Genomic DNA, 12,124 nt, shown 5'->3' on the forward strand with positions numbered 1-12,124 from the left:
TTGTTATACGAAAAGAGTCTGCTTCTATGGTAGATTGCTTATAGAAGTGGTCCTACCTTAAATTCTGAAGAGATGCTTTGGTTTACTTTTCACAGTATCTTTATATTGTGACATAAAATGCTGTCATACTGCAGGCATTTGAGTTGTTTATCTGCATTTATTGCAGAATTCCATTAATGAATACTTTATACAGTAGCAAGCCCACATAATTACGGTGTCATCATTACTGACAAGTAGAATGGCCTTTATCTTCAAAGATTTCTAGCAGTTCTCCTTTCTTGATCCAGAATACTTACAGCAGGTTTCTCAGGCTCAGTCTCTCAGAATTATGTTCTTCATTCTCAATTCATCCTTTGTAGAAGCATGCCTCCTGGCAAAAGTGGGGCTTTGTTCAGTGTAATTTTCATGTTCTTGGGACATGCAAGCGAGGAGTTCCACAATTGCAACAGAGCATATAATAAAGGCCTTGTCTTTCATCACATCAGAGTGATGAATACCAGATCAGATAAAACATGTCTAGCCAAGTATCTCATCTCCAGCAGTTATTGATAGTAAGTACCTAAGACATTTAGGAAACTTCTTCCTAGGTGTTCGTCTGACCAACAACTCTGAATTGTACTGGTTTTTTCTAAATGTGTTGCCTGATATGTTAAGTAACCGCATTGTGTTCTTTTGGGGATGGTGAATGTGATTTGGCTGACACCATTTATGATTTTGTAGATCTCTGTTACTGCCTTGTCAGTTTTCTTTATCCTCAGTTGAAGATCTGTTAAACTTTTTGGTTTGCCTTTGGTTGGTAGCCGTTTCACGCTTCCAGTTGCCTCTTTTGATCTCTGCCCTGTTACCTTGGGATTACTTTACTCCTATGCCTGCATCTGTCAGGAGACACAGAAAATGTCTGAGTTCCGTCAACTAAATTGACCTTTTTGCCTACACAGCTCAAAAAAATTTCCCAGTAATTTCTGCATGAAGAGGATCTTCGCTGTTTCAGACAAACATCAACTTATTTACCAAAGTATATTCGAAGTTGTAGGATAAAATAATATTTGCTTTTGTTTTGATAAGTGACTTTTTGGTAGTTCTCTTTGGGGCAGCTTCCCTTTTTTCCCTGAGAAAGTAATTTCTCCAGCAACTATTTCCAGTCATTATTCTGCTTTCTGGGAACTGCTGCCAGTTGGTCAGGTTAAATCTACGTCCAGGTTGCTAAATTCTGCACTGAAGACTGGATAGGTGTATGGGGAACGCTCTGATGCTTCCTCTTCACTCATTCTCTGTCCTGGGTGGTTCTGTGTTTTGAAATTTCTTGGTTATGTAAAAAACAAAAATGTCTTCTAAGATTTAGAATATTCTTCAAAATCTGGTGAGCAACTTGCATTGATTAAAAAATAAAAATCCAACCACAAAACAACTGCCCTGGGGTCTTAGCTGCTGTAAAACGTTTGCAATGTTGGTTTCAAACCCCCTGGAGTTCAGGTGTGGTTTAGTTTCCATTTTGTTTCAGGCATTTAATTACTGCTTAAATTTCTAGTGCATTTAAAAATACACAAAAGATGTTTGAATCTCAGACAAGTTTTGTTTCCTGTTTGAAATATGTTGTAGTTTAAGCACCCTTGGGACTATAGGAATTGCTTATTAACAACAAGAAATTATATTCTACATTTAAACAGTTAATTGTGGAACTATTGGTCTGAATTAACAGGAAATAAATATTACTTGTGCTAATTCAGAAGCAGTTTAAAGAAATCTGAAGAGTTAAAACAGTCACTGGCTGAGTTTTCATGTGTGTGCGTGAGAGAGAGAGAATGAATGAATTCCTACTGGTCATGTACCCAATGCAGACTACTGTTGTCTGTCCACCAGCGAGGAAATGGATTCAGAAAGCATCCAGTGTTCAGAGAAAACAGTAAAGTTTGCAAACTAATCCTATGCAAACCCTCAGTATCAAGTCATAAGGAAGTGTACTTCATTAAAAACAAATATTTTAACTGCCTAGAAGTAGCAGTGGTTATGGCAAACAGGCAGAGATTGCCATGGCTCTATTTAAAAATATTCACAGCTATTGAATGCATCAGGAAAACAATTCTCAAGCGTATCTGATGAAAGATGAGTTGAAGTATTTATCCTCACGTTGCCTAAAATACAAAAGTTATCTTGTTCTTCTGAGAGAGTTTCTTGTTGCTGACCTTTGAATCGGTGATGTAGATTCAGCTCAGGTAGATTAGGTGTCAGAGGCTAGTTGAACTATGCATACAGTTTTTACAGTTGTCAAATTATGTGTAGTTTTGGGATATTTGAATTTATTCAGCTCTGACAGCTGTGGTGGTATTGTTCTCTTACCGTGTTTGGACAACTTTTCTGAAATGCAAATTTAGAGCATTGCAAAGAAAAGCATTTTAACCATTTTTTCTATGCAAGTTACTCTCTGTTCTCTTTTCTGGAAATTTTCCAGTTTTTACAGTACTTTTACTATATTTGTGTAAGCTACTCCTGAAAGTAATGTGTCCTGCTTAAATAATTAAATTCTCGTTTTAAACAGCATCTTTTGTCCTCAAGAAAATACAGAAGAAGCCTTACTGTTGCTGCTTATTAGTGAATCTATGGTAGGTAAAATAGAGCGAATGTGCGTGTTCTGTATGTGTGTGTTTTCCTTGTGGTTTTTTTAAATGAAAATAGAACTTCTTTTGTCATGTCTTTACTTTGACTTGTGTTTCGTTTTCTGTTAGGAAAGCAGGCAGTTACTTCTGAAACTCAAGCTTCTGTTCCTCTGAGCCAGCAAGATGAGGTCTGCAAGTGTTATGAATAGGAGTTTTTCTCCTTTAGCGTGGCTGAGCCCAGCCTCCTCCTAACCATAGGCAGGTGAACGCAAAGCCAGGTCTTTCATTTGGCATCACTTATCAGTATGAACCACTGTTACCCCAGCTGGTTGCCACTCAGACAGACTCAAAATGTAAGTTATTTTTGTTGTACAAACCAAATCAAAGACTACTAGATGAGCATAATAAACATAGACAAAAACTATGTTCGATTGTGCGTTAAACCTCAGATGTCACTCAGCCTTTGCTACTGGATTTTTTTTTTTCAATGTCCTCATTCTCTCAATAGGCAATTGCCTTCAGTGGCGTGCTTGTGCCTTTTATCAGCCTTTCATGTTTTCCTCTAGTGTGATTTTACTAGTCATTTATCAACTGCCATGTACTGACGTTCCCATACCAGGTCAGTTATATGTTCTTAAATGGCAGAAATGAAAAGCTGAAGCTGGAATTTTTGATGTTTTTCTAACTGGAGGGGTGGTACCTCTAGAATCTGAGGCATCATATAGTAGTCTGTCTCACTGCACATCAATGAGACCTTAGTCTTTTAAGTTCTGTAGGTGGTTCAGGTGCTTTCATGCTGTAGCATAATTTCTGTTTTGATACAGTTAAATAGGATCTGAACATATTAGTGAACGATTTCCTATTTGAACTATTTTAAAGTGGCAAACATTTACATTGTAGTGCCAACTACTTTCCTCGTTCCTAGTGAACTGCCTTGTTCATGACAGAATCTGTCACCAGAAAACAACTGAGCAAACATTTCCCTCTATCCCGTGTTGGTTTTGCTGCGGTATATACTTAAGACTGAAAGGGGCCGCCTCTGCCTCTGTAAGGTGCATGAGGAGATATACAGAATTCTGATGTGAACTGTGGTCATGGTGTGAAGTGGAAGGAGTCCCAGTTCTGCAGGATCTGACTACTGATTACTGTATTTGCATGTGTGCTTCCTTGCATATCAGCATTAAGAAGCCAAAAAACAAATTAAAAGTTCTGCCCTGTTAAGTCTTGTTCCAGGTTACTTACACCTTTTCCTTTGTGAATTAGATCTGCCTAATTGTATCAAATGCTTGTCAATGTAGAGCATATACCCTTAGCAAGCTTTCAATATTTTTTTTCTTTATAAGTAATTATTGCAGGTTATCTGAGGCAAAAAAGTTTGTTTTGGGGGTGTATAAAATCTTTTACATGATTGACTTTGGCTAAGTCATTTGTTCAAATTAGTTTTGGAGGAGGGAAAGGGGAAGATCGAGCATAAAAATATTCATCGCTACAAACCTACCTTTCTGAGAGTTGAGAGCTGTTACTTCAGCTTCAGTACATGCTAACTTTCTAGCTGTAGTAGTTATGAAGTAGTATGTGACTTATGATTTTGAAACCAGTATTTGGGGGAAAAATATGAACAGTTACAGAAGATTGAGTAATCATTGGTGTTTTGAGACAGCATTGTGTTATTAAAATAGTATGATCCCTTCCTTGCATTGTCTGTGAATTAGTAAAAACACAGATAAGGTGTCAAGACTTCTGTCCTTCAAGAACTTAAGTAAGTGTTGAAAAACAGAATGAGGATCTGACATAAGTAGCATTTTATATAAGTAAAAGTAATCAAATCACTCTGTATATACCATCCCTAAGTCATACTGCTAGTTTCAGGGAAGTGATGCACTCGAACATTCTAACTTCTTCTTTGGATTAGATCTACTGCAATATGTATCCAGAAAATTGAATCTTGCAAGTGGATTACAAAGGCTACTTTTGTCTTACCTGGAGTTCCCTTAATTTCCGGATTCAGAAAGGATGCTTTGAGTAAGGTTTAAACTGTAGTAGTTACGAAAGAAATGCGCTGGGAAAGATAGTTCTGTGCTTTTCAAGGGTTCTAATTCTCTTATAGGGACATTTCAGAGTACAAAATGTTTCTTTTAGCCACGTGACTGCTACTACAGTGTATGGTCATGCCTAATGAGGAAAGTCAGCTGCAACTCTGCCATCACTCTTACTGTAAGTTGTCCTTGTATTCTAGCTGCTACACTTGTGCAGACCAGCCTTTCCTTATCTAGACAGGAATGAGTAGAAAGGCGGCATCTGAAGGACAGACATCTTCACGTTACAGTGGGTGTACATGTTCCTGTGTGTCAGCTGAGCTGTGGTAACAGAATCACAGAATGATTGAGGTTGGAAGGAACTTCTGGAGGTCATTTTGTCCAACGCCCCTGCTCAAGCAGGGCCACCTGGAGCAGGCTGCATCTGTGTCCAGATGGCTTTTGAATATCTCAAAGGAGGGAAATTCCACAACCTCCCTGGGTAACCTGTAGCAGTGCTTAGTCACCCTTACAGTAAAAAAAGTGTTTCCTGATGGTAAGCCTTTCCTTATAGATGAGATCGTGTTCATTTGTTGGACTGTCTCCAGAAGGTTCATATATCTCTTGTACTGGGGAGCTCAGAACTGGACCTAGTACAGCACATGTGGCCTCACTAATGCTGAATAGAGGGGAAGGATCACATCCCTCAGCCTGCTGGGAACACCCCTGCTCATGCAGCTTGGGATACCACTAGCCGCCTTTGCAGCAAGGGCACATTGCTGGCTCCTGTTCAACGTTGTGTCCACCAGATCCCCAGTTCCTTTCCTGCCAAGCTGCTTTCCAGCTGGGTGGCCCCAGCATTTACTGGTGCCTGAGGTTGTTCCTTCACAGGTGCAGGACTTTGCATTTCCAAGGCTTTCTTTAAGCCTTTGAATGAGCTTCCTGTCAGCTCATTCCTCCAGCCTGTTGAGGTCCCTCTGGGTGGCAGCGTAGCCCTTTGGCAAATCAGTTCCTCCTCCTAGTTCTGTATCATCAGCAAACTTGCTGAGGGTACTCTCTGCCCCATCATCCAGATCATTAATAAAGACTTTGAACAGGATCAAGCCCAGTATCAATCTCTGGGATACACCACTAGTTACTGGCCTCCAACTAGACTTTGTTTCACTGATAACCACCTCCTGGGGTCAGCCTTATGTGCTGTTCTTAGCCAGTGGTAGAATGGCTGGGCATATCCTTTCTTCCACTGCGGGTGAACTAAATCATATACTGCTCGCATTTGCCTTAGGCTTAAAGTGTGTATAGGGTAAGTGTGGCCAGCTGACACATGGTAGTTTAACTAATTGTTACTTTCTTGTGTCTGAGACCATGGCAGTTCTGCAACACTGAGCACTTAAGTTTGTACATACATTCAGTTTTATAATTATTCCGAAGATTATTGTTCAAGTATATAAGACATTTTTAATACTTACAAGGCATCCTCTCCTATAATACTGCTTTGGCATTGTCAGCCTTTCCCCCCCCGCCCCCCGCCCCAAGAAGTACTAGTTCATAGCTTGTTCTGTACTTGCAAGGAACTGAGTCAAAGAGTGATTAAATGTGGAGTTAAAAAGGAAGAAGTTCTTGAAGCTGGCTAAATATTTATGTAATGTAGAAAGGAAAAGCCAAGGAATTCTTGATCAAAAGAAAGCAAAATGTCTGTTTTGGGGTATGTGTGCAGGGATGTGTGTTTTCAAACCAAGCTGTGGATTATTCAGTTGATAATTCCTGAAATATCTGTGCATTTTACGTTACATGTATCTCTCTGAAAATTTCTTCCAGTATTAAATTATTCTGATTTTAAAGATGTATTGAGTATGTTTAGAGATTAAAATGTTACCCTGTTAAAGCAGAGAAACAATTTATAACCCTTTAATGTGTGTCATTCCTTGCCTCCGAAAAAGGGCGAAATAAGCTACCCATTAAAATTTAATGTATTTAAGTAAATTTATTAGGGGTGCCATGCCCTGTGTAATTAAAAAAAGAAAAGGAGGGAGGAGGAAAGAGAAGGATCTTTAACTTCTGACTTCAAACTACCGGATACACTAGCACTTGTACCAATGGGAATATTAAACATCAAGAAATCTAGAAATAGATAAGATATCAAGCTAAGGTATTTTCAGAGGCTTGATGGTATAGTGGGAGAAGTACTGGGTAGTTCAATATAGATGGTCTTAGCTACTGGGAGATCCGAATTTGATCCTTTGCTCTTTAACAAGATTTCTCTATGAACATGCTCAATTCATTCAACCCAGGTCTAGCTCAGCTTGCTTCCTTCTCGAAAGGAAAAGTTTAATTAAGGAATTAGGTTTGCAACGTGCCTTTCACAAAACAGGATTGAAAGTACAAAGCCGTACTGCAAAGATGGCCTGATTCCAAACCTGTGCTCAGAACTAGGGATAGTTTTTCCTTCTCACCGGTAACTCCTGATGGTGAGTGTGTGGCTGTCCTGGGCAGGGGACAGCTCACAAGCGAGAGGATAGTGTCATAACGTTAGGAAGAGAAAAGAAATAGGTTACCTTATTTTACAAAAGCTGGAATAGAGGATTTGAAGATGCTTCTAGTGTGTTTCACTAGCATACAAAAAAATAAAATCCATTTTTAAAAGATGAATATACATTATATGAAAAAAAAAAAAAACAAAACCTTATTTGGTTTCTGAGAACTCTTCAGTAATTTTAAATACATTACCTAATATATGTAATAAGAATCAAGTAATTAAAAATAGATCCGTGTAGAAACATAAATCTTGCCACTAATGTATAAAAGTGGTGATTTTTGCTGTCTGTAAATCAGTAGCAGAATACTATCTCTCTGTATGTCCTATATCAACTGCTGACTGTCAATCTGAACAGAACAGTAGTTACTTGAGAAAAAATATAGTTTGGATTACAATGACTGATTCTGTTTCTTTTTTCCTGGTGTGTTTCAGGCTAACCGTGATGCTGTACTGAGCAGAATACCAGAACACAAAAACGACCGTATCATCAGTTTGCAAAGCGCATCTGTAGTCTACGATTTACTTACTATAGCCTTGGGAAGAAGAGGCCAATATGAAATGCTCTCAGAGGTTTGTCAATAATAGTGAATTATCAACTGTGTCTTTGTTGCATATTTCTGTTAATCATATTAATTATGGTAGTACTTAAGGGCTAAACAAATATAGGACACTGTCATTCTGACTACTGTATAAATACAGCAGGCAGCTTACACCCCAAACAGTTTACTGTCTAAATTTATACAAGTGACTTCAGGTGGTCAAGCACAGAAATTGTGTGAAAGTGTAGTAAGTGTTTAATGGTGCAGAAAATCATGTGGGTTTTAGGTGGGGAGGCATGGATCTGCTTAAAAGGATACACATTAAATGGAGACAGCAGGAGGAACAGCAAAAGATTAAAGTTGTGGATATAAATGATAGATATAAATACCTAGGAAAAGGATTTTTGTTGTTTTATTTCAAAATAAAACTTTCTTTTACACCTCATGATATTTGGAGTGCTCCAAAGTCCCTGGAGTTTGTACAATGGCTTTGAAGTTAACGAAACAGAAATGTATTACTCTTTCAGGTCTGTAGGAGAGTGGGTTCTCTATCTTAAATGTCTTGTCTTTGATTATGCAACTTGCATGTGTTTTGTTACATTGTGGCAACTTACTTCTTCAGGAATTTTTCAGGTATCATTAACAGTTTTATACCTGAGAAACAATTACAGCTCTTTGGGCAGAGCGAATCTCTCCGCTGCTCAAAGCAGCGCTCACCCAGCAGCAGGAGACTGTTGCTGACCATGATTAATTGTTGGTATCCAGGAGGAATACTTCAGCGTGTGTGGTAGGAAGGCATAGATTTGCTGAGAAATGGTTTCTGTCTACCAGAATAGAGGACTTTTATTAAGATAAAAATGAAAAAAAAACAAGAAGCCCCAGTTCTTCTCTGGTGTATGTTGATAGTCACTCTTTAATCTGCATCTCCTGTGATGTTAAGCTCTGAATTTGTGTCGTTGTCTTCTTGAAAGTACTTCATAGCTGCAAGTTGTGCATACAAGTCAGTTTTAATCAGTACAATAGAAAGGCTTCTACAAAACTGAGACGTGTGAACGCTCATATAGGACTGTCACCCTACAACATAATCTGATCAGGAATATTTCCTTGTACTTGCCACTTACAGGCACTATCACCTTCATGGAGTTTTAGACGGTTGCACCAAAGCTGCAAGAGATGACTCTGTTTATACTTTAGTCTAAAACTTTTTAAAGGATAGACATCGATAAGTATTGTAAAAAAAACAAAACAAAACAACCCACAAACCCAACAAAACTCAAAACAAACTTGAAAAGGTAACTCTGATTTCTTTTTTTTTTTTTTATAAACAGCTGGCAACCTTTCCTTTTTATATACTAGCCTGGCAACTAGGCAGTAGTATAGCCCTGGGTTCCAATTCTGATTCTTTCGTCTGTTGTGTTTTGTTTGGGTTTTTTTGCTGTGGGGTTTTTGTCTTTTTTTTTTTTTTTTTTTAAATGTTAAACCACCATTATATTAACAGGAATATCACAAGTTCCTGGTATTCCTCTACTGTCTTCTTTGGGACACTTTGGGTAGTATTTCTGTCACAATACTTGCAGCTTCTTGTTTGCAGTTCTTCTCGCCTTTCTTACTACAGAAGTTTTTTGGTTTCATCAGGAAAGCTAGAGGTGTCTCTCTTCTTAGCCATGTATCTTGAAGTCTAGAACATTACCCTTAAGGGTGGGAGGAAAGTCTTGTAGTCACTTCCCATGGAAAAGAGCACAGAGCTTACTTCCCTCACTGCTTGTGTGACTGGTTTAGCCCCTGTAGCTGACAGATGAGTACCACTACCTGTTCCTTTTCCTTCTGTGTTTTGAGCACAGCAGAACGTTCTAACTAATGGAAGATGTTTTAACTGGACTTAGATCTTTGATTTCAGTGCTTCTTACAAGTTGCTTGCGCAGGTGGTGATGTTGGTTACAGACAAAAGCAGAACCACATGTATCTAGAGAGTTAAAGAGCCTCCATGTTTGACCAGCTTCTTAGTTGAGGGATTTTAGCCACTGCCTTGGGCTTTGTCACCTGAAGTCTACTTAAGAATTGTTTTAAGGCCTTTTCTTATTCTTTTTTAATCTGGGTCTAGCATCTTTGTCGTTCTATTCCATCAAAACTGTATGTATGTTCTTCTGAAATGTTCTCTTTGAAAAATAGAAAATAATTCTTATATGTTTGAAAAATTATTTTCAATACAGATTAATTAAAATGTATTTATTATATGTCCATGAATTATCTATTCTGAACATGAAAAAAACCATCTTATGAAGACCTGGTGTAATAGACAATACTTATTTTAGCATACAGATACTCTAGATATACAGCTGCAGCAGGAGCTTATCAGGAAATGGTCAGAATAGCTTACTTGTTCCAGTTCTTGTCATCCAAAGCGCCACAGAAAACATAGACTTCAAGAAGCTCTTACAGTTTTGTAAGTGGTTAGAGGATATCTGCCCTCAAATCCTGCAACCCATAGTCTGAAAGTTTTTTAATTTAAAGTACTACAATAAACACAAATTCAGAAATGTAAAAACATTCTATTCAGTTATATAATAGGCATATAATTTTTTGCTGGCTTCGTTCTCTGTGCACTAATTATGATTGCTCTAGTGCAGCTGTTGTAGCTTTAAGTCAGAAAGCACCATTATTCTAACTGTGGAAATGGTATTCACCCACCAGTTCCGATATCTTGCTATCAGCTTCTGGTTTACTATAGCTTATTGCTTACAGAAGTAGTTAGTTGTGGTATAAGAACATGAAGTGATAAAAAAATCTATCTCATCCTTGTTAATCTGTTCTCATGCTGAGTCATGTTCTTAACTGAAAAGGTCTCATTTCTTTACGGAGTTTGTATACAATGGGCTTTCAATTTCTTACGCCTTCTTCAACTAGATCAAAGAACTTTCTACTGTCATAATCCTTTCCTAAACAAAAGTACTCTGCTTGTCATCAAGTTGGTTTTTAAGCTTTGTAGGATATGACATACTGAGCTTATCAATGTCCTACTAGGAGAGATGTTTTCCAGACAAGAAATTTTCCTAGATACTCATCTTTCTACTCTTTAACTTCAAGCATATGCTTTTCAGGAGAAGACCACAGTGCTACGCAACAAAATGCAGTAATGGAATCAACATTACCAGTCCATATAGTGATTTGTGATTTTTTACAAGGCAATATCAACAGTTGCATTTCTGCCTTTCAGGAGAGGGATTGTCCTGAATGTGTATGCAATTAGTTAAGTCAATTGCTATTATCCTGAACATTGTCTTAACCTGCAGTTTTCCAGGGTACTATTGCTTGTTATGTATTTCTCGTTGATTTCTTGATGCAGCCTGTTGCTCTTCTTGCAGCCTGTTACTTGGTTCAGAAGAACCCACTTTATAAGATGTTCATGTTGTTGCCTAGGTCATAGGCGCATATATGCACGTATATCCCTCGTGCCTGCACATGCTAACCACCAGTTCTGTAATCTTATGAAGAAAAAAACCTCATGTAACTTGTCACGTTTCATGCTGAATGAAGCCAAGTAAATAGAACTAGAAGTTAAGGAAATGGTAGTAAATAGATCATTAGTACGTTGAAACTCAGGCCTTTTAGAATAATCTACAGTTGCATCCTGTGTCCCTATAATTACAAAATTATAAAAACCTAAAGTATCAATTTCTCCAACTTCTTTATTTTCTGCCAGTTAGAACTGGCAATTAATTTTTAATTAAGCAAGGCCGAGAAGATAAGATTTTTATTTTACTAGTTGTGAACAAGTACCTCTGTATAATTAATGCATATATGTATGAATATGTAAAAATGGGAGAAGGAAGTATGATTAGGCAGCCTAAAAAGTTATAAACATATTTTGACTTCAAGTATTAAAGTTTCCATGCACCACTTGTTTGTGTGAATCTCTGGGATTATACAGCGTTCTGGACGAAGTGCTGGAATTACTTAAATCATATATAAAACACTGGTATCAAAACAGGTAGAGTGAATTGCATTTGAAAGTGTATTTGAAAAGATAAGCCTGAATTAATTTTCCTTTATTTCGAGGCACTCAGGTTAGCACCACAGCTGTACTGATTGCTGGGGAGGGAAAGAGGGATTTGGCAACTTTTGTTTTCTGCCAAATTCATGGAGGGAGATGGAGGAATGTGCCTTGCCTAGGCACTTCTACAAAGTATCCAAAGCTGTAGGAGAAGACATCACTATTAACTTGGTTATTTGTCTCTTGCTGTGATCTTTTTGTTTCCACTGATGGAAAGAAAGCCCAATGGGAAAATAAATCCTGTGTGGTTTTCTTAACAGACATTTAATTAACTTACTACCCATACAATCTGATGATGAACTCTTAAAACAGTATTAGAAAGAATTTGGTTTCAGAAAATCAATTCCTTTATAGTAATTTAATAAAAAAACCTACTTAATAATAGTCTT

General features: G+C 37.8%; 1 protein-coding gene across 3 annotated transcripts in view; it reads left to right on the top strand.

The window, feature by feature from the left end:
• TTC7B (tetratricopeptide repeat domain 7B) overlaps positions 1–12,124 on the top strand; it is a 155,001-nt gene that overhangs the window by 60,332 nt on the left and 82,545 nt on the right. For all 3 annotated transcript variants that reach the window (XM_063334361.1, XM_063334362.1, XM_063334360.1), the window contains exons 8-9: positions 2,537–2,600; positions 7,578–7,715. In XM_063334361.1, coding sequence (XP_063190431.1) covers positions 2,537–2,600; positions 7,578–7,715 — 202 coding nt within the window. The remainder of the gene's footprint in view (positions 1–2,536; positions 2,601–7,577; positions 7,716–12,124) is intronic.

This window comes from Chroicocephalus ridibundus, chromosome 4, assembly GCF_963924245.1.
Source record: "Chroicocephalus ridibundus chromosome 4, bChrRid1.1, whole genome shotgun sequence".
Taxonomy (NCBI): domain Eukaryota; kingdom Metazoa; phylum Chordata; class Aves; order Charadriiformes; family Laridae; genus Chroicocephalus; species Chroicocephalus ridibundus.